Genomic DNA, 23,306 nt, shown 5'->3' on the forward strand with positions numbered 1-23,306 from the left:
AGTCTGCATTGGGATCCCCCCTGTGCGACCGCTCTGTCGGAGGGACTCCGGCTTGGATCGATCTGCATCACGGGCTCGGACTTGGACCAATCTGGGTCAGGACGTTTCCGGGTCGGACCCGCCCGTTCTCGCGTTCCAGGTTGGACCCGGTTATCCCGAGATCCTGGTTGGATCCAGATCTAGATCTGGTTGTCACAGGGTCCTGGCTTGGATCCGACTGTCCCGGGAGCCCGGGTCAGGGCTTCTTCCGTTATTCATTGTTGGGTCACACCACACAGATGTTGCGCCAACTCCGGCTGAAGTGCCGCTGCCACATGTTGTTTAGCGACTTGAAGGTTTTGCCGTTCAGGCGACCTGCCCCTCCGCCTCCTGCGATGAACTACGACCAAATCTCACACCCGATCACCCATGGACTCCCGCCCACCAACAACACTATCGCGCCGGCTGTTAAAGAGACCAAGTGGCGGCCAGGCGGCTCGGCACCGGCCGAGGATCGCTGTCAGGAGCAGGATTCCAGCAGCTACGATCAGGCCACTGCTTTGGCGAGTTCTGCGGAAGAGGGGTATTTCCGAAGGAAAGGCGAAGACAGGGTATCCCTGAGCAGTAGCATCGCCAGCGGCTGCAGGTCCCCCCAGTGTCGGATCTGTTTCCAAGGCCCGGAGCAGGTGAGTGGTAACTACCCTTCCCACCTTTGAACAACAATCCACGTCGCTTCAGCTTCCCATACATTATCCACCGAGGAAGTGTTCACACCCGTGGCTGAAAAGGCGTGGAAATGATAATTAAGTTTGATTTGTTGATATCGTTTACTTCTAAGCATTTCTCGTAAGTAGTTCAGGAGGACATCGTCAGTGTCTAAGGTACATTGCACATTTCCCATTGAAAAGATATCGGTCAGCTCTAGGTAGAGCTGATACTCATGGTGAGAGACAGATCAAACCATGTCCACAGACACCAGAAACAAATGTTTGCAACTTAAGACTTGGGAGCAGAATTAGGCCATTCAGCCCATTCTATCATGGCTGATTTATTATCCATCTTAACCCCATTCTCCTGACTTCTCCCTGTAATTTTTGACACCCAGATTCTGCAAGAACCTATCAACCTCTGCTTTAAATGTACCCAATGACTTGGCCTCCATAGTTGTCTGTGGCAATGAATTCCACAAGATTCACTGCCCTCTGGCTAAGGAAATTTCTCATCTCTGCTCTAAATGGACATCCCTCTAATCTGATGCTGTGCCCTATGGTCCTAGACAATCATTAATAACCAGGTACAGTCAACATCCTTTTCCCAAAACAAAACTATCTCAAACACGAAACAGCTGGGAGGCACAGTGACCTGTAGAAGATGAGGGTGGATATGGACCAGCAGACCCTTTGGGTCCCACCTCTAAACACCATCAAGGCTGATCATCCATTTCAATATCCTGTTCCCAGTTTCTCCTAATAACTCCCTATCCCTTTAATGTTAAGCGATTGGCCTACTTTGAAGATAGGCAACACACACAAAATGCCGGAGGAGCTCAACAGGTCAACTTTTTGAGCCGAGACCCTTTATTATGGCTTAAAATGTAGGTTGTTTATTCCCCTCCAGCATTTTGTGTGTGTTGCTCTGGATTTTCAGCATCTGCAGAATCTCTTGTGTTTACTCAAGAAGGTTTCTGGGAAAGTATCAAGAGCTGGGAAAGAAGTTAAAAGCATGGAATTGTAGAAACAGGATTCAGAGACGATGGGAAATTTAAACAGTGTGAAACAACAAAGGGGAGCCAGCACAGAATTGTTGAGGATGATTATTATTTGAGTAAGTTGGTGGAGTTTTTTTTTGAAAATGTAACAGAAAGGGCATTGCATTTCATAGTATAAACATCAGTTTGGAAAATATCTGTAGGTTAAATACAGTGCCACCCACTGGTGAATGATGGAATTGGAGAATCTGGCAAATCGTTGTGTGGCAGGGGCTCCAGGAGTCAATTGGAAGGAGGGGGTGCTTTAGATCAGATAGAGGTAGAATTGGCCCATTCAACCCATTGAATATGTTCCACCATTCTATCATGGCTGATTTTTTTTTCTCAACCCCGATCATGTGTCTTCTCCCCACAAAGGGGAAATCAGGAGAACACACAGTAGCCCTCATTAGGGTCAATGGTGGAAAGGGCAGGTGGCTTCAAGTTCTTAGGTGTCAATATCTCAAGGGACCTATCCTGGCCCAACAGATTGTTTGCATCACAAACAAGTCAGCTGGCAGCTCTATGTTACAAGTTTGAGGAGATTTGGTATAGTGATAGTCATAGTCATACTTTATTGATCCCAGGGGAAATTGGTTTTCATTACAGTTGCACCATAAATAATAAATAGTAATAAAACCATAAATAGTTAAATAGTAATATGTAAATTATGTAAGGAAATAAGTCCAGGACCAGCCTATTGGCTCAGGGTGTCTGACCCTCCAAGGGAGGAGTTGTAAAGTTTGATGGCCACAGGCAGGAATGACTTCCTATGACGCTCTGTGTTGCATCTCCGTGGAATGAGTCTCTGGCTGAATGTACTCTTGTGCCCACCCAGTACATTATGTAGTGGATGGGAGACATTGTCCAAGATGGCATGCAACTTGGACAGCATCCTCTTTTCAGACACCACCATCAGAGAGTCCAGTTCCATCCCGACAACATCACTGGCCTTATGAATGAGTTTTTTGAGTCTGTTGGTGTCTGCTGCCCCAGCACACAACAGCAAACATGATCGCACTGGCCACCACAGACTCATAGAACATCCTCAGCATGTCCGGCAGATGTTAAAGGACCTCAGTCTCCTCAGGAAATAGAGACGGCTCTGACCCTTCTTGCAGACAGCCTCGGTGTTCTTTGACCAGTCCAGTTTATTGTCAATTCGTATCCCCAGGTATTTGTAATCCTCCACCATGTCCACACTGACTCCCTGGATAGAAACAGGGGTCACCGGTACTTTAGCTCTCCTCAGGTCTACCACCTGCTCCTTAGTCTTTTTCACATTAAGCTGCAGATAATTTTGCTCACACTATGTGACAAAGTTTCCTACAGTAGCCCTGTACTCACCCTCATCTCCTTTGCTGATACATCCAACTATGGCAGAGTCATCCGAAAACTTCTGAAGATGACAAGACTGTACAGTAGTTGAAGTCGGAGGTGTAAATGGTGAAGAGAAAGGGAGACAAGACAGTCCCCTGTGGAGCCCCAGTGCTGCTGATCACTCTGTCGGGGACACAGTGTTGCAAGCACACGTCACCAAAGGTGGCATTTGGTATGTTACACATGGACCTTGGAGAGCACTCTGTCTGGTTGCATGGCAGCCTGATATGGAGCCTCCAATGCACAAGATCACAAGAGGCATCAGAGGGTTGTCGGCTCAGCTAGTTCCATCTTGACCGGGTTAGGAGAAATGCCCAAGTGACCAGACCATCTTTGTCTTCATAGAGTTCTGCAGCAAAGAACTAGGACCTTCTGCCAATGTGTTGTTGACAACCAAGTAAAGATTAGCTTTACTTGCCACGTTGAAACATACAGTGAAGTGTATTGTTTATGTTCAACGACCAACACAGTCGGAGGATGTGCTGGGGACAGCCTGCCAGTGTTGCCATGCTTCTGGTGTCATCAGAGCTAACCACAACTTCCTAACCTGTGCATCTTTGGAAAGTGGTTGGAGACCACACATTCATGTGAAGAACATACAAACTCCTCACAGCGAGGGGCTGGCATTGAACCCCTGATTGCTGGCACTGTAAAGGGGTACACCGTGCTGCCATCTATATGTAATCCTATTTGTCTACATTACTGCCCTATCCTTCTACTCCTTGCTTAAAGCGCCTGTCTAAACTTCTCTTCAAGGTTGTGACTGTACCTGATTTCCCCCACCCCCTCTGGCAGTGCCCCTCCATGCAAAACATGTTCTCCTGAAATCCACTTGAAAATTGTTTCCTTATCTTAAACTTATGCCATTTTGTCTTAATGCCCTTACCATGCTAAAACAAAGGTTGTGACCATTTACCCTAATCATTTTAATAGTTTTATATACCTTTATCACACATCCCTCACCCTCTAGAAAATGAATCTCGGAGTAGTATATGGTGACATATATGTACTTTGATAATAAATTTACTTTGAACTTTGATTTTGACTCTCCTTTGCTCCAGGGAAGATAAGCCCAAGAACATAGGGTTAGATCCCCCTACCCTGTGTCAGCTCATCTTATCAATGCCCCACATGATGTTTTGTGCATCTATTAGGTTACTCTTTTGCTCTCAATATTCCTGTAGCCTAGTCCATTCTGGGTAAAGCCTGCCCCACCTCTGAGCAGATATACAAGGAGTGCTGTCGTAGCAAAGCAGCCTCCGTCATCATGGACCCCATGATCTGGACCAGGTTCTCTTCTCTACACTGCCCTCAGGAGCCTCAGGACCCATATGACCAGGTTCAGGATCAGTTATTACACCTCAACCATCAGTTTCCAGAACCAAAAAGGATAACTTGACTCAACTTCACTTGCCCCATCATTGAACAGTTCCAACAACTTATGGGCTCACTGTCAAGGACTTTTCATCTCATATTGTCGGTATTTATTGCTTATTTATTTATTATTTGTTATCTTTTGCATTTGCATAGTTTGTTGTCTTTTGAGCATTGCTTGTCTGTCCATCTTGTGTGTGGTTTTTCATGGATTCTATTGTGTTTCTTTGTATTTACTGTGAATGCCCACAAGAAAGTGAATCTCAGGTTTGTATATGGTAACATGGAGGTACTTTGGTAATAAATTTACTTTGAACTTTGATTTTGAGTCTCCTTTGCTCCAGTGAAAATAAGCCCAAGGACATAGGTTGACGTGTTCTTGATCAGTGAGGGTGTCAAAGGTTACAGGGAGAAGGCAGAATGGGGTTGAGAGAGATAATTCATCAGCCATTATGGAATGGCAGACCAGACTCAATGGGCAGAATGGCCTAATTCTGCACCTAAGATTTATGGTCTGATGGTCTATGATTGAGCTATAAGGAGAGGCTGGACAATCTGGGAGTTCTTTCCCTGGAGTATAGGAGGGTGAGGCATGACTTCATAGGGGTATATAAAATTATGAGGGGAGTAGATGAGGTAGATGGTCACAGTCTTTATCCCAAGTCTAAAACTCAAGGACGTAGCTTTACGATGACAGTAAAGACTTAATGGGGTCCTGAGGGGCAGCTTTTCACCGAGAGGGTAGAGGATGTGTGGAACGAGCTGTAGAGACGAGTGTAGTTACAATATGTAAAAGGCATTCAGCAAGTACTGCATAGAAATGGTTTAGAGGGATATGAGGCAAATGCCTGTATTAATAAGGATGTAGGAAAAGAGAAAGAAGAGAAGAAAGAGGATGATGCCTCAGAAGGACAAACCAAAAATTGAGAACGTTGGATAGATAGATAGATACTTTATTGATGCCAAAGGAAATTACAGTGTCACAGTAGCATTACAAGTGCACAGATATACAACTATTAGAAGAGAAGTAATAAAGAATAAAGAAATAAGTTACCTTAGAGATGTAAAAGATTTACAAGTCAAAGATTACAATATTTACAAGATTTCCATGTTCACACTGAAAAGATAGTGGTCAAGAATTACCATAATGTTATACAGTAATGGGTGCACATTCCCACCATCCAGATAAGAAGTGATGGTAATATTGCACAGTACTGCCTGATAACTGGGCGTGGTAAACAGAGTTTAAACAGAGCTCTGGTAAATAGAGGTTATTTACACTCTAACAGGAGGGGGTCATCATTTCCCCGGCTGTTGGTTGACTCATTATAGAGCCGAATGACCGAGGTTAAGAATGACCTCATACAGTGCTCTTCAGAGTAGCACAGTTGTCTTAGTCTATACTAAAAGTGCTCCTGTTCAGCCAAGGTAGTGTGCAGAGGGTGAGAAACATTGTCCAGAATTGTCAAGATTTTCCGGAGGGTCCTCCAGTGTGTCCACTTTGACTCTGATAACAGAGCCAGCCTTTCTAATCAGTTTATTGAGCCTGTTGACATCACCCATGTTGATGCCATTGCCCCAGCACACCACCGCATCGAAGATTGAATTAAATTGAAGGATCAGATGAAGAAGATAAAAAGAAAAAGGGTGACAAGAAGAAAAAGAAAATCAAGCAAAAATGCATTGATCAAAAGGATTGAACAAAACCCAAAGCAATTTGGACAAGGAATCCTGAAGATGCTACAAATGAAGATTGAAGGGTTTTGGAAGAGTCTGACTAATGACAGTAGCACGACACTGTTACAGCTCGGGGCATTGGGGTTCAGAGTTCAATTCCAGCGCCGTCTGTAAGGAGTTCCTTCCCTGTCAATGTGTGGGTTTCCTCCCACAATCCAAAGACGTACTGGTTTGTAAGTTAATTAATCCTTGTAAATTGTCCTGTGGTTAGGTGAGGGTTAAACAGGTGGGTTTCTGGGCAGTGTGGCTCGTTGGACTGGAAGGGCCTGTTCCACACTATCTCTCTAAATAAAAATAAATAAATAATGCAGGAAATTGAGATTAGTTCAGACAGACACCTTGTGGAGGATTTCTGTCCTCTTCTCCTTAGAGGGATGTCCTGTATCCCTCTAAACCTTTTCTATGTATGTACTGCCACAACACCAAACTCTTCTTCTGTTGCCCCCCGCCCCGCCCGGGTTTCAGAGAGTTCTGCACCCGACATGACACCGAGTTCTTCTTCCATCACCTCCATCTCTGAGCCCACTTCTTTGGCAAGAACTGCACACACCACCCTGGCGACCCCTTCTCCTGTCTCCAGCCTTACTCCTCTTCTTGGACACATCGCTCCGGTGCTCTGCCTGTTCTGGATCTTTTCATTTCAAATTATCAACAAGAAATCAATCGTCTCAACTTCAGTACTCCTCTCTCCTCCTCGAACTTTACTCCCTCTGAATGCACTGCCATCCACTCTCTCTGTACCAATCCCAACCTCACCATCCAACCCGCAGACAAAGATTTTGCTGTTGTAGTGTGGCAGACTGAGTGAGCGTACACCCTGGGGGGGGGTAGTGGAGGTAGGGGTGGGGGCAGGTCTGTCACTGTATAACTCTGGGTTTTAGATAGAGCTCTTAATGATAGTGGAGTCAAGGGATATGGGGAGAAGGCAGGAACGGGGTACTGATTGTGGATGATCAGCCATGATCACAGTGAATGGTGGTGCTGGCTTGAAGGGCCAAATGGCCTGATCCTGCACCTACTGTCTATTGACTGACCTCTACCTTGCTAAGGCCAGGTGGCAACTCTCAGACACCTCATCATACCTGTCCCTTGAAGCTGACCCCACTCTGGACCATCAGAAAACTGTCTCCTATGCCATCACTGACCTCATCAACTATGGAGAACTCCCACCCACTGCCACCAAGCTCATAGTTCCCTTAACCCACACTGCTCACTTCTATCTCCTACCCAAGATCCACAATCTGGACTATCCAGTTAGCCCATTGTCTCTGCTTGTGATGTGAACTATAGGTTGTGATGATGGGAGAAACACATTGCGATCAACCAGACCCATTTTTACCCCATTAGACTTCATTTAATTGTCAGCAAAGTGAAGGAAGGTGACATTAACATTACTGTCAAAGGCCAGTTAACAGTGACCTACTTACCCATCACTTTACCAGGACTGTGAGATGGATCCCTCGAGGTCAGTGATGACTTGCACAAATTGTTAATAGAAGAGCTATTTTACAGAGGCAAGTATTACAGGAAGGACATGGAAGCTTTAGAGAGGCTGTGGAGGATAGGATGCTGCCTGGATTAGAGAGCATGTCTGAAGGATAGGTTGAGTGAGCTAAAGCTTTTCTCTTTGCAGTGAAGGAGGATGAGAGGCAACTTGATGAGGCATAGATTGAGTGGACAGCTGGAGACTTTTCCCAGGGTAGAAATGGCTAATATGAGGAAACATAATTTTAAGGTGATTGGAGGAAAGTGTAGGGAGGATGTCGGAGTTAAGTTTTTTTACACAGAGAGTGGTCGGTGCATGGAATGCCCTTCTGGCAGTGGTGGTAGGGCAGATACATTGGGGGCATTAACAGACTCTGAGATAGGCAGATGGATTATAGGAAAATGGAGGACTATGTGGGAGGGAAGGGTTTGACTGATCTTAGGGTAGGTTGGCACAACATCATTATCCAAAGGGCCTGTACTGAGCTGTAGTGTTCATTGTCCTATGTTCTAAGATTTGAGTCAATGTCCTCAGCATTGAGAGAGCATTTTACCAAATGAAGAGCTGCTGGTGAAATCGAAGTGAACGGGAGTGGGGAGTAAACTCTGCAGTGATGAAAGGGTGTTGTGCCTCTGTTAAGCTGGTTATATTGTCATGCACTCCATTGCTGTCCTCTGGTTTCACCACCATTATGTGTCTTGCTCTATAGGGGGACCTGCTGAGCCCGTGTCGCTGTGCTGGTTCTGTGCGTTGTACCCACCAACCGTGCCTAATAAAATGGATAAGTGAGAGGGGATCCTGGAGTTGTGAGTTATGTTACTATAAATACCACGTCATCGCCATCAGTGCCAAGAACCCTCTCCAGGTAACAGACATCTTCATTATAATTTGCTTTTATTTTCCCCCTTTTTCACAAAATCCCTAACATTCTCAGATGAGCACAGGGAACTCTGGGTGCCCCTTTAAAAGGCGGGATGACCACATATAATGGGGCAGTGGATAGTGCTGCCACCTCGCGTCTCCAGAGACCTGCTTCGATTCTGACCTCTGGTGCTGTCTTGACCTTTCTGTGACCAAGTGGGTTTCGTCCGCGTGCTCGAATTTCTTCCCACATCCCATAAAGGGTTAATTGGCCACTGTGACTTGTCCCTTAGTGCAGGTTACTGGCCAAAAAAAAATCAGAAGATGTGAGATAATGTTATACTCTATAAAACTCGAGTTAGTCCACACTTGGAGCATTGTGTTCAGTTAGGACACAAAATAATCTGCAGATGCTGGGGTCAAAGCAACACTCACAACACGCTGGAGGAACTCAGCAGGTTGGGCACCATCCGTGGAAAAGATCGGTCAATGTTTTGGGCCGGAATCCTTCGTCAGGACTGTAGAGGGAAGGGGCAGAGGCCCTATAAAGAAGGTGGGGGGAGGGTGGGAAGGAGAAGGCTGGTAGGTTCCAGATGAAAAACCAGTAAGGGGAAAGATAAAGGGGTGGGGCAGAGGAGGCAGGGAGGTGATAGGCGGGAAAGGTGAAGAAGGAATAGGGGAAAACACAATGTGTAGTAGAAGGAGGCGGAACCATGAGGGAGGTGGTAGGCAGCTGGTTCATACCAAGGGGCTGGAGACTACCTAGATGGTATATGAGGTGTTGCTCCTCCAACCTGAGAATATCCCACTCCCATTCAGATATGTCCATACATGGCCTCTTCTACTGCCATGATGAGGCTAAGCTCAGGTTGGAGGAGCAACACCTCATATACCGTCTAGGTAGTCTCCAGCCCCTTGGTATGAACATAGAATTCTCCTACTTCCGGTAATTCCCTCCCCGTCCCTTCCTCTATCCCTATTTCACTCTGCCCCCTCCCCCAGCTGCCTATCACCTCCCTCATGGTTCCGCCTCCTTCTACTACCCATTGTGTTTTCCCCTATTCCTTCTTCACCTTTCCTGCCTATCCCCTCCCTGATTCCCCTCCCCCACCCCTTTATCTTTCCCCTGACTGGTTTTTCACCTGGAACCTACCAGCCTTCTCCTTCCCACCCTCCCCCCACCTTCTTTATAGGGCCTCTGCCCCTTCCCTCTACAGTCCTGACGAAGGGTTCCGGCCTGAAACGTCAACCGATCTTTTCCACGGATGTTCCCTGACCTGCTGAGTTCGTCCAGCGTGTTGTGCATGTTCACTTAGGGTCACTTCATTATAGGAAACATGTGGAGGCTTTAGAGAGGGTACAGAGCAGTTTACCAGGATTAGAGAGCGTGCCTTATGAGGACAGATTGAATGAGCTAGAGATTTTCTCTTTGGAGTGAAAGAGGATGAGTGATGACTTGATAGAGGTGTATCAGATGTTAAGAGGGCAAAGATAGAGTGGATTGCCAGAGTGTCTCCCCAGGGCAGAAATGGCTACTATGAATGGTACTAATTGGAGGAAAGTGTGGGGGGGGACATCAGAGGTAAGTTTTTAGAGGGAATGGTGGGCGTGTGGAACACCCTGCCAGGGGTGGTGTTAGAGGCAGATACATTAGGGGCATTTAAGAAGCACTTAGAGAGGCACTTGCTTTGTGGCCAAGTTTGCGGACAAATCAAAGATAGGTGAAGGGGCACGTAGTCTTGAGGAAGCAAAAGGTCTGCAGAATGACTTGAACAGATTAGGAGAATGGGCAAAGAAGTGGTAGATGGAATGTAGTGTAGGGAAGTGTACGGTCATGTACTTTGGTAGAACAAATAAAGGCATTCACTGTTTTTTAAACAAGGAAAAAAGTCAAAATTCAGAGATGCAGAGAGACTTGGGAGTCCTCATACAAGATCCCCTAAAGGTTAACTTGCAGGTTGAGCTGGTGGTAGTATTTATTTTCGGTCCAAGATGGCACCTGTGTACAACACTGTTTTGGTCGACATCTATCTGGATAGATCATGAAACCATATATTTTACTTTTTTAATGTCTTTTACGTTTGTTTTTCATCATAAATGTGATTCTGGAACTGTTGGAGCTTCTGATTTGCAGTTTGGAGATCGTTTGGGTGTTTTAGCGCTCTGCAGTCTCCGAGAGGATTCCGGGAGGCAGAGGCAGTGTGCACGAACCTCATGATGAGTAGGTTGCAGGACCGGGTGTGAGCCGATGTTTGACTCCATTTCGCCAATTGAAGCTTCCATTGTTCGCTGATTAAAATCACAAGGAAGATTGAAACATCGAGGCCAATGTGGAAGGTCACCACCAACTGCCTGCCTTTTGATCACTGGGGGATTGCTCTGCTGTCAGAGAGGAGAGACTGCCTTTTGATGGCCGATGGGATCACTCTGCTACAGGAGAGGGCAGACTGCCTTTTGATGGCCGATGGGATCACTCTGCTGCTGGAGAGGGGAGACTGCCTTTTGATCACTGGTGGGATCGGTCCGTTGCCAGAAAGGGGAGAGGCTGCCGCTGTGCTGGACAATGTCCCAGGTTTTCTACTTTTTGGATATGGACTTGGACTATACTATACTGTGTTTTTTTCAGCTGATCTTTCTCATTTTTCTGTGTGGGAAGAGGGAATTGTGGATTGATGGTCATGCTGTCGTTCTTTTCTTTCTTGGTTTTGTGGTTATCTGGAGAAGAGTTTTGGAATTGTATACTTTGATAATAAATGAACCTTTGAACCCTGTTTTGAATATTTCCAGAGGACTAGAATTTAAAAGCAGAGATATAATGTTGAGGCTTTATAAGGCATTGGTCAGATGGCCCTTGGAGTATTGTGAGCAGTTTTGGGCTCCTTATCTAAGAAAAGATGTACCGGCATTGGAGAGGGTCCACATAGCAGGTTCGTGGGAAAGAGTGTGGAAATGAAGGGGTTAACACATGGTAAGTGTTTGATTGCTCTGGCCTTGTACTCACTGGATTTTAGAAGAATGGGGCGAGGGATTTCATTGAAACCCATTATATACATATACTGAATTGAATTAAACAAGTCGTGCCAAATGAGGGCAAAAGTACTGAAGTTGTTTTATGTGTTGGTTCATTTTGCATTCACCGTTCAGAAATCTGATGGTGGACTGGAAGCATCTGTCCCTAAAATACACCCAGCCCACTGACCTTCATACACCTCCCATCTACACTTCTCTTAAATGTGGCATCGAACCCACATCCACCTCTTCCACTAGCAGCTCGTTCCACATTCTCACCACCCTCAGATCACCTTTCACCCTTAATGTATGACGTCTAGTTCTAGTCCCACTGAAATACAGTGGAAAAAGCCTGTTTGCATTTACCCTTAATAATTTTATATATCTCTATCAAATCTCTGCTCATTCTCCTATGCTCCAGGGCATAATGTCCTAATCTATTGAACCTATCCCTATAACTCAGGTCCTCAAGTCCCAGCAACATCCTTGCAAATTTTCTCTGTACTCTTCGATCTTATTAACAACTTTCCTGTATGCTCCTCCTCCTCCTTAACAAGGGCCTCAATATCTCTCGAAAACCAAGGTTTCCTAAATCTGTTATCCTTGCTTTTTATTCTAACGGAAATATACAAACTCTGTACTCACAATATATCACTTTTGAAGTCTTCCCACTTTCCAAGTATCCCTTTGCCTGAAAACAACCTGTCCCAATCTTCGCTTGCCAGATCCTTTCTGATACCATCAAAATTGGCCTTTCTCCGATTTAGAGTCTCATCCTGAGGACCAGACCCACCCTTTTCCACAATTATCTTGAAACTAATGGCATTATGATCACGAGATGCAAAGTGTTCCCCATCACAAATTTCTGTCTCATTCCCTTATGGGAGATTGAGTATCACACTCTCTCTAGTTGGGACCTCTATGTACTGATTAAGGGAATTTTCCTGGACACATTTAACAAACTCGACCCTACCTAGTCCTTTTACAGCATGGAAGTCCCAGTCAATATTTAGAAGGTTAAATCAGCTATTATCACAACCTTACAGTGCTTGCAACAGTCTGCAATCTCTCTATAGATTTGCTCCTCTAAATCCTGAGGACCGTTGGGTGGTCTAGAATATAATCCTTTACATGTGGTCAGTGCTTTCTTATTCCTCAGTCCCACCCATATAGTCTCAGTAGATGAGCTCTCCAATCTCTCCTGTTGTGACATTTTCCTCGATGAGTAATGGCACTTAACCAAGATACTGCTAACTCTGCCTTGGTTACTGCTTTTCAGACTTTCCCCACCACTGAAGCTAACTGATTGTCCTAAATTATAAATGAGGGTATAACATTTGCAAGTCTCCAATCCTCAGAAAGAACCTTGCCTCTTCAGATATAGTGGTCAATGATGCATCTCACCCAGACAGCAGATTAATGTACAGCTAACCTTTCCTGGACCCCTCTTTGTTAATGTTTATCCCATTCAGAGTCTCAACTTAATCTTTTTTTTTCATTAGACTACAACAGTATTTTCTTCCTTAGTAAAGTAATCAATTTATTTGGAACCTCACCAGCACTTCTGCCTCAGTGAATCTGTCTGCTTTTTGTCTCTGATTGGCCCCATCTCTCCTTTCAGAATCCTTTTCCTGTTTACAAGTCTGCATTCCCCATTATGTTTTGTTGCCAGTGTTATGTTCTCTGTTCTCTTGTTTGCATTTTCACTTCTCCTCTGAGCTTTGGGTAATCAGCCTGGCTCTGATCCATATGATCAACCTGCCATCTATTGTTTCATGGAGCTTTTACTGTCTGTCTGTTTGAGTGATGAGATTCAGCTACAAAAATACTGGGATTGTCACCTGAAAAAAGAATTGAAGCGACCAGAGAGTTACGGTGCAAGACCTGATGAAGGGTCTTAGCCCAAAATCATCCCAGTGATGCTGCCTGACTTGTGGAATTCCTCCAGCATTGTGTGTGTGTTGGGATGGATTTCCTGCATCTGCAGAACCTCTTGTGTTGAGAGAGTCACAGTGACTTGCAATCCCGGGACAGATGGAAAGGAACTCTTCTGTTGAGATGTTCAGCGCTAATCCAGAGTGGGACTGGTCCTGATGAATAAGATAACCAGGTTGTTAGTGAGGAACTGAAAGAAACATAGAAACATAGAAAATAGGTGCAGGAGTAGGCCATTCGGCCCTTCGAGCCTGCACCGCCATTTATTATGATCATGGCTGATCATCCAACTCAGAACCCCGCCCCAGCCTTCCCTCCATACCCCCTGACCCCCGTAGCCACAAGGGCCATATCTAACTCCCTCTTAAACATAGCCAATGAACTGGCCTCAACAGTTTCCTGTGGCAGAGAATTCCACAGATTCACCACTCTCTGTGTGAAGAAGTTTTTCCTAACCTTGGTCCTAAAAGGCTTCCCCTCTATCCTCAAACTGTGACCCCTCGTTCTGGACTTCCACAACATCGGGAACAATCTTCCTGCATCTAGCCTGTCCAATCCCTTTAGGATCTTATACGTTTCAATCAGATCCCCCCTCAATCTTCTAAATTCCAACGAGTACAAGCCCAGTTCATCCAGTCTTTCTTCATATGAAAGTCCTGCCATCCCAGGAATCAATCTGGTGAACCTTCTTTGTACTCCCTCTATGGCAAAGATGTCTTTCCTCAGAAAGAGGTAAAGGAGGTGGTCGCAGGGCTGGAAAAAAGGAAGGATGAAAGTACAGAGCCAAGTAACGGTTTGAGTAACGGCAGCAGAGGAGATATTAAGAGTAGCGTTTAATGGTAATATTGCATCAGTAAACAGAGCAAAGAGAAATGGTTAAAAAAGATAAAATTAACTATGTACAGTAACTACATGTGCAAAATATTTCATAAAAAGAAACAATACTATAATGACAACAAACATAATTATTAGAAGGTCATTCCTGCATTCAGTAGAATCATAGATTATCTTCACCTTGGCACTACCTTCCCGTAGTTACTCTAGATTATTTGATTCCTTTATTATTTGAAATATTACCTATTTAGCATGGTGGCATTAAAAAGGGCAGGACTGCTCAAAACATTTAAAAAGTCTTCAGATGAGCAGTTGAAGTCTCTTTGCAACTGCATCCTTGATTTCCTGACCTCCCAGGCCAAAATCAGTAAGGATAGACAGCAACACCCCCACGGCACTCTCTCTTCCACCACCCCCAATGGGCAAAAGATACAAAAACCTGAAAGCACATAGCACCAGGCTCAAGGGCAATTTTATCCCACTGTCGGACCACTGAATGTTTCGCTTGAATGATAAGATCGACTCTTGACCTCACCGTCTACCTTGTGACTTTGCATCTTCCTACACAATCCTTTCCCTGTAACTGTAGCCTTTTATTCTGCACTTTGTTATTGTTTTACCTTGTACTCCCTCAATCACTGGGTAATGATTTGATCTGTATGAACTACACCTCAGTACATGTGACGATAATAAACTAAATTCACCTGTTTTTAAATCCTCTGGCTTTGAACACTATATTACAGGGTTATTGTAGATCAATACTTGATGGCAGGCATTGAGCGGTGAATTAGAAGATCTGTTTTCAAAACATGATACTATGATCCCAAATGAATAGAGTCATAGAGCGCAGAAAAGGCCCTTCGGCCCATCTAATCCATGCCAAGGTCTTAATGAGACAATGTTATTTAGTTACGGGAAGATCATGTGTGATTAACCTAATGGAATGTTCTGAGCTACAACACGAAGGGCAGAATGTTTGAGGTCAAATTGAAAAGTGTTCACAACAGAAAGCAGAGTGCCAGTGAATGGATGTTTCTATGACTGGACTGCAGTCATGAGAGCTGCAGAAAGTTGCTGATTCAGCCAGCTCCACCGTGAGCACTAGCCTCCTCAGCATCAAGGACATCTTCAAAAGGCAAAGACGGCATCCATCACCAAGTCACCCAGGGCATGCCCTCATCTGATTGCTTCCGTCAAGGAGGTGGTACAGCAGCCTGAAGACTCACACTCAATGTCTCAGGAACAGATTCTTCCCCTCCGCCATCAGATTCCTGAATGCACAATGAACCAACCCGTTAACACTCCCTCATTACTTTTTGGCTCTCTCTTTGCAGTAGTTATTTAATTTAATTCATATTTCTTTTTGTTTTATTGTAATTTATATTTTCATGTGTTGCACCATACTGCTGCAATATAAATTTCATGACGTCTACCAATGATATTAAATCAGATTCTGGAAGGCTGTTTCCTTTTGGACTCCCTGTGACTCACTCCCTTGCATTAATGATTGAGATCAAAATGAAAAAAGGGATGATTAGGGAACTTACAAAGATATAAAATTGACTATGTGTTTTACAGTGATGAGGAAATGTTTATACTTTGGATGGGTTGCATCTAAACTGGAGAGGGATCGATAACCTTGGAAGGTTTAAGCTAAATTGGCTCAAGGACTGTGAAGCATTTTACCAAAGCAGCAGGTGGGGAGAGTAAGGCAGAGGATAAATTGTTAGTCCGTGTGCAGGGCAGACAAAGACAGGTTAGGGTACGGGGCAGACAAGGACAGGTTAGGGTACGGGGCAGACAAAGACAGGTTAGGGTACGGGGCAGACAGGGGCAGGTTAGGATACGGGGCAGACAGGGGCAGGTTAGGATACGGGGCAGACAAAGACAGGTTAGGGTACGGGGCAGACAGGGGCAGGTTAGGATACAGGGCAGACAAAGACAGGTTAGGATATGGGGCAGACAAAGACAGGTTAGGATACGGGGCAGACAGGGGCAGGTTAGGATACGGGGCATTCAGGGGCAGGTTAGGATACGGGGCAGAGAGGGGCAGGTTAGGATACGGGGCAGACAGGGGCAGGTTAGGATACAGGGACAGACAAAGACAGATTAGGGTACAGGGACAGACAAAGACAGGTTAGGATATGGGGCAGACAAAGACAGGTGAGGGCATGGGGCAGACAGGGGCAGGTGAGGGTATGGGGCAGACAGGGGCAGGTTAGGGTACGGGGCAGACTGAGGCAAGTTAGGATACGGGACGGACTAAGACAGACCAGAACATGGATAGGGAAAATTTAGACAGATATGGGCCAAATGTTTGCAAGTGGGACAAATATACTATAGGTAGGAATGTTTACAAATGGGACAAATATACTATAGGTAGGAACTTTATCAGCATGGGCTGACGATCCTGTTCCTGTTCTGTATTACAATGTAACCCTCAGTCGAAGAATGATCCTTATCGTTCATACACATTATCTTCAAGAAGCTGTTTCCCATTCTTTTTTGATAAAACATTTTGTCAGCCCAGTAAAGCTAATCTCCCAATTTAAATGTTTATACCTGTTTCTCTGGTGAATATTAGACAGGCAATATCGGACAGAACTAGACAACATGTCATAGGAGCAGCATTAGGCCATTCAGCCCATCAAGTCTCATCCTCCATTCGATCTCAACCAGATTCTCCTCACTTCTCCATGTAACCTTTGATGTCCTGACTAATCAGGAACCCATGAACCTTACTTTAAATATACCCAATGACTTGACCTCCACAGCCATCTGTGCATTGAATTCCACAGATTCACTACCCACTGGTTAAAGAAATTCCTCCTCAGCTCTGTTCTAAATGGACATCCCTCTATTCCGAGGCTGCTCCCTCTGGTCCTAGATTCCCCTGCTATAGGAAACATCCTTTCCACATCCACTCTATCTTGGCCTTTCAATATTTGATAGGTTTCATTGAGATCTCACGTCATTCTCATAAACTCCAGCGAGTACAGGCCCAGAGCCATCAAACGTTCCTCATACACTAACCCTTTCATTCCCAGAATCATTCTTGTAAACTTCCTGTTGACCCCCTTCAATGCCCCCACATCTTTTCTTAAATAAAAGTCCTAACACTGCTCATAATATTCTAAGTGTGGTCTGACCAGTACCTTGTAAAGCCTCAGCATTACATCCTTGTTTATATATTCTAGTCCTTTGGAAATGAACGTTAATATTGCGTTTGCCTTCCTTACCACTTACTCAAACTGCAAACTAACCTTTAGGGAATCCTGCGCGAGGACTTCCATGTCCCTTTGCACCTCTGATTTCTGAATTTCCTTCCCATTTAGAAAACAGTCTACATCTTTATTCCTTCTACAAACACTAAAGTGCATGATCATACACGTCATCAAGATGGTGCTGATAAGTGGCAACCCCTTATGTGCAACTCCAATGGGAACCATCAAATATTCCCATTTAAGACTGCTACACTGAAATCCACGGTCACAACCATGGGTACTTCAGTAGGCAACATCATTTTGAGATGTTAAGAAATCTAGCAATATTGCCAGAACCTGGCTGACACTCTCAGGTTGTGATTGCAGTTCCCCTTTAAGAAAACAGAAGTGGGGACCGGGCACTAGTCTGCAAGTACAATTGAAGCACAGAGGCTTTAGACTTCCACTCCCAACTGTCCTGCTGGCGAACGTACAGTCTCTGGAAAATAAAACTGAAGACCTCAGAGCAAGATTGCAGTACCAGAGGGACATCAGGAACTGCTGTGTGCTTAGCTTCATGGAAACGTGGCTCAATTCCATCATTTCTGACACAGCGCTGCAGCCCGATGGCTTCACCATTCACCATAAAGACAAGACAGCTCATCTTTTAAAGGTAGAGGAGGTGGAGTATGCATTATGATTAACTCATGGTGCAGAGACACGGCAATTCTGCCACAGTCCTGCTCACCCAACCTGGAACATCTCGTGGTCAAAGGTGATCCATTTAATCTGCAAGGGAGTTTTCTGCCATCATCCTGATAGTGGTGGATGCCTCACCTCAGGGCAACTTCATGCGGGCACTGGATCAGCTCAACATTCAACAAATCATACCTTCGGTTCTAATCAACAAGCTCCAAAACCTGGGCTTCTGTAGCTGTCTCTGCAGCAGGCTTGTTGACTTCTTCACTGGGAGACCCCAGACAGCGCAGATCAGAAATAACATCTCCTCATCGTTGACAATCAACGCTAGTGCACCTCAAGGATGCATGCGTAGCCCACTACTCTACTCTCTCTATACTCATGACTGTGTGGCTGATTTACTAATTACACAACTATTGTTGGCAGAATTTCAGTCGGCACAAAGAAGCATAAAGGAGTGAGATAGATCAGCTGGGTAAGTGGTGTCACAGCAACAACCTTGGACAAGATGGGCCGAAGGGCCTGTTTCTGTGCTCTATTGCTCCAGCACACTTAAATCTACCTCTGCTATTGAAGGAAGTACGGAGAGGGAGCAGATGGAATATAATATGGAAAGTCTGAAAAAAAATTTCTCAAGGTGTACAAATGGATCAGAAAGAGCTGGTTTACTGAAAGTAAAATGGCAAATATACCAGCAATTAGAATGTGAAATGAATACATTGGTTTTAATTGCAGAAGGATTAAAGTACTGCATAAAAATGTAAAATATTTGTCAGAATATCACTGAGATCTCAGCTGGATAACTAAAGAATGAGGTGCTTGTCTTGCAGCTGAGATTTAGTGGTTAGATGCCGAGGATGAGGGGAGACGGAATAAAACTGGTCTGTATTTGCTGGAGCTGGGAAGGATGAGAAACTGTCTCACTGAGGCACAGAAGATTCGGAGACACAAGAGGCTGCAGGGGCTGGAATCTGGAGCAAAATCTGCTGGAGGAACTCAGTGGGTCAGGCAGCATCTATGGAGGGGAATGGACAGTCTATATTTCGGGTCGAGGCCCTTCATCTGGTTTGGACTCCTGAGAGTAGTTGACATAGTGGATGCTGAGAAGATGATTCCCCAGAGGGAGCGTCTGAGAAGTTGGTACAGATTCTAATAAGAGCTGGATGTTTAGGATTGAGTTAAGGAGGAACCTCTGGGTGAAGAGGGTTATACATCTTTAGAATTCTCTGCCTCAGATGGTTATCGAGTATATTCAAAGCTGAGGTCAAATTTTGGACAGTGGGGAGATCAGAAGACTGGGGATTAGGCTTGAAAGTGGAGCTGAGTTACAGAACCAGTCACTATCTTACAGAATGATAGAGCAGGTAAGGCCCTCCCATTTCTGCTACTTAGTTATTAGGAACTCACTTACCACAAACTATGGATAGTTCTGATTCCTACCTGTAGTCCATATTAATCTCCTTTTGCCCAACTCTGGCTGTTGCTTAGGGCAGTAATCTTTTCCTCAGGAATTCCCTCCATAAGCATCTTCACCTCTGTCTCCTTTATCCTTACAAAAACCCTTCCGTATTTATCCTTCTCGGCCTATATTTTGTGAATCCATACTCCTCAGGGTTACAGTCATTATCACTGATTGCTAAATGTATGTTATGTTATGTAAGTGAATATTACATTAATGTATGTTATGTAAACAATCTGTCAACTGTACAATTGAATTAAGGCCCTTGAAACTCTGCATAGACTTTGATCTCTTTCTGCTCCCCCTTCAGTGGCAGGCAATCTCCCTGACAGTGATTGAGAGAGTGCAAATTGCAGCCGCAATCCTCGGCTCCTTGTTCCTCATCGCAAGTATTTCTTGGTTGGTCTGGTCAACAATCAGCCCTTCAGCAAAGTGGCAGAGACAGGACCTCCTCTTCCAGATCTGCTATGGAATGTATGGATTCATGGACATTATCTGCATTGGTAGGTCCTTCTCAATCCATCTCTTGAAACATACAAAATTCTTTTGGGAGTGCTCCAGCTGGGGTCTAGAATTTGGGGTCACAATAAGCACTCAGCCATTCATAACAGAGGCGAGAAGAATTTCCTCTTTGTCATTCTCTATGCAGGAGGGCCATGGTAGCATGGTTGATGGGCATTTTCTGTATTATGGTCTAGAGCAGAGGCTCCCGACTTTTCTTATGCCATTGACTAATACCATTAACCAAGGTGTCCGTGGATCCCAGGATGGGAACTCCTGATCCAGAGGGAAAACAGACCTGAGTTAAAAGCTCTGCCATGATCATATTGGACTCTGGGTTGGTGAATGAACATCCCTTCCGTACAATGTCTTACGTCCTGCATGTAATTCCAACGCTAGACTGCGTTCTGAGAATGAGATGCACTGGACAAGGGAATGTAGAACATAAAACAGTACAGCACAGTACAGGCCCTTCGGCCCACAATGTTGTGCTGACTTTTAACCTACTCTAAGATCATTTTAGGAGGATGAGCGGTGACTTGATAGAGATGTACAAGATGACAAGAGGCATAGATTGAGTGAACAGCCAGCACCTTTTCCCCAGGGTGGAAATGGCTAATACCAGAAGACATACCTTTAAAGTGATTGGTGCAAAGTCCAGGGGGGGATGTCAGAGGTAATTCTTTGACACAGGTGGGCATGTGGAACACACTGCCAGGGGTGGTGGTAGAGGCAGATACGTTAGGGTCATTTTAGAAACTCTCAAGTACCTCACAAACTACCCACCTGCCCATCCTGTCCAGCGATGCCTGCACCATTTGTGGAAGAAACTGCAGTTCCCCAGCTACTGCAGAATGGATAAAACTGCAGTGGAACAGGTCTACTGCCCCAGGAGAAAAAGAAGGGTAGACTAATCAAGTAAGAAGTGTCAAAATATCGTTTATAGAGTACCTGGCACAGCATTACTGAAAATATTGCAAGCATCCAAATGTCATTATCACAATTTGTTCTATGACTGACACACATAAATAATGTGATGGAAAGATTAAATTTGTGGAAGATTGAGGAAAAAGCAGAACATAATTTAAATGGCATGAGACTAACAAATGCTTGTGTTCAGAATATCCACATACGTAGAACAGAGAGAGACAGGATAATAACGAGGGAGACAAATCCAATTTTGGCCTGTGTTGTAAAGCAGATGGAGCAACAGATTGTCAGTAACAGAGTGATTAAAGAGTCGGGAGCGAAGGAGACAGACAGGAGATTCAATGGCCACAGGAAAGACGCCAGGATGGTGTGTTGTGTCCTGGGTGCCAGGGTCAAGGATGTCTCTGAGCAGCTGCAGAAAATTTTCAAGGGGGAAGGATGAACAGTCAGAGGTATGTTGATACAAACGAATCAGGTAGAATAAGCCTGAGGCAACACTTCACCTGAGAATCTGTTGGGGTCACCTATCACATCCAGAGTTCCTGATATGGCCTCCTCTGCATTAGTGATACCTGACGTGAACTGGGGGGGGGGCAGCTTTGTCGAGCACCTCCACTCCTTATACAAAAAGCGTAGTTTCCCAGTGACCAACTATTTTAATTCCCATCCCCATTCCTGTTCCTGTTCCTGTTCCAGCATGTCGATCCTTGGCCTCCTCTTCTGCCGCAATGAGGCCACTCTGGCTGGAGGAGCAACATCTCATATTCCCTCTAGGTCAGTGGTCCCCAACCACCGGGCCGCGAGGAAACGATATGAAACGACATGAGTCAGCTGCACCTTTCCTCATTCCCTGTCATGCACTGTTGAACTTGAACAGTGTCTTTTACCCTTTGCAAATATCAGCTCCCAGCTTCTTACTTCATGCCCCCTCCCTCGCCAGACCTGGCTTCACCGATCACCTTCTAGGTTGTCTTGCTTCCCCTACCCATTGGCTGGTCGTCAAGAATATTGTCAATATTAAACCGGTCCACGGTGCAAAAAAGGCTGGGGAGCCCTGCTCTAGGTAGTCTCCAACCTGACGGTATGAACATTGATTTCTCCAACATCTGGTAATTTTTCCCTCTCCCTCTTCTTCCATTCTCTACTCCGTCCTCCCCCTTACCTCTTGTCCTGACCTGCCTATCACCTCCCTCTGGTGCCCCTCCTCCTTCCCTTTCTTCCACGGTTGACTCTCCTTTTTTTCTTACCCGCCCTGATTTTCTTATCCAGCCCTATACCTCTTACATCTATCAGCTCCCAGCTTCTTACTTCATGCCCCCTCCCTCGCCAAACCTGGCTTCACCTATCACCTTCTAGCTCATCCTTCTTCCCCCCCCCCCACCCCCAACTTCTTATTCTGGAATCATTGCCATTTCTTTCCAGTCCTGATGAAGGGTCTCGACCCGAAACGCCGACTGTTTATTCATCTCCATAGATGCTGCCTGGCCTGCTGAGTTCCTCCAGCACTTTGTGCGTGTGCTCTGGATTCCCAGCGCCTGCAGAACCTCTTGTGTATGCAGGATACTTGCCTTCACTCTCTGGGAAAGCCCGTAAGAGCAGAGAGGTCATGGTGTAGGCTGTGTAAAACACGGTCCGGGTCACAGCAGGAGTGCGGTGTGCAAATAGGACAACCTGAGGTGGAGGACAGGAGGCCAAGGGGTGACCAGTGTAGAAAGTTGTGAGCCGGATCAGTGGGGTAGAAGGTTGGAATCCTTTCCCCATGATGTGGATATCTAAACAAGGCAAAGGTCCAAGGTGAGAGATGGGGGGTGGGGTTAGAGGGGATCTGAATCTCCTGGGGGAGGGGGAATGTCTGAAATATGGAATATGCTGCCTCGGAAGGTGGTGGAGGCAGAGACACTCAGGACATTTTAAGAAGCATCTGGAGGAGAACTTGAGAAGCCGTGGTTTTGTAGCTACAGATGGGGTGTTGGTAAACAGGACGACTACAGATGGGGAGGTGGAGGTCGCCAGGGACAAGGTGAACTGAAGGGCTTGTTTCTGCCTTGCCTGACTAAGGATAAATTGCTTCAAGGCGGCTGGAGTTCAGGTAGATCCTGGTGGCAGTGATAAGCTATGCTCCGACACGAATTCTGATCAGAAATGAACTGAAAGCAAAATAATTACGGGAAC

General features: G+C 45.3%; 1 protein-coding gene across 1 annotated transcript in view; it reads left to right on the plus strand.

Moving 5' to 3' along the window:
• The first annotated feature begins 278 nt into the window (after positions 1-278).
• Positions 279-23,306, plus strand: part of LOC134348314 (E3 ubiquitin-protein ligase MARCHF4-like) — a 30,736-nt gene continuing 7,708 nt past the window's right edge. Inside the window, exons 1-3 of the mRNA XM_063051491.1 lie at positions 279-665; positions 8,413-8,568; positions 20,014-20,206. Of these exons, the coding sequence (XP_062907561.1) occupies positions 279-665; positions 8,413-8,568; positions 20,014-20,206 (736 nt within the window). The remainder of the gene's footprint in view (positions 666-8,412; positions 8,569-20,013; positions 20,207-23,306) is intronic.

The sequence above is a fragment of the Mobula hypostoma genome, chromosome 6, assembly GCF_963921235.1.
Source record: "Mobula hypostoma chromosome 6, sMobHyp1.1, whole genome shotgun sequence".
NCBI classification, from domain to species: Eukaryota; Metazoa; Chordata; class Chondrichthyes; order Myliobatiformes; family Myliobatidae; genus Mobula; species Mobula hypostoma.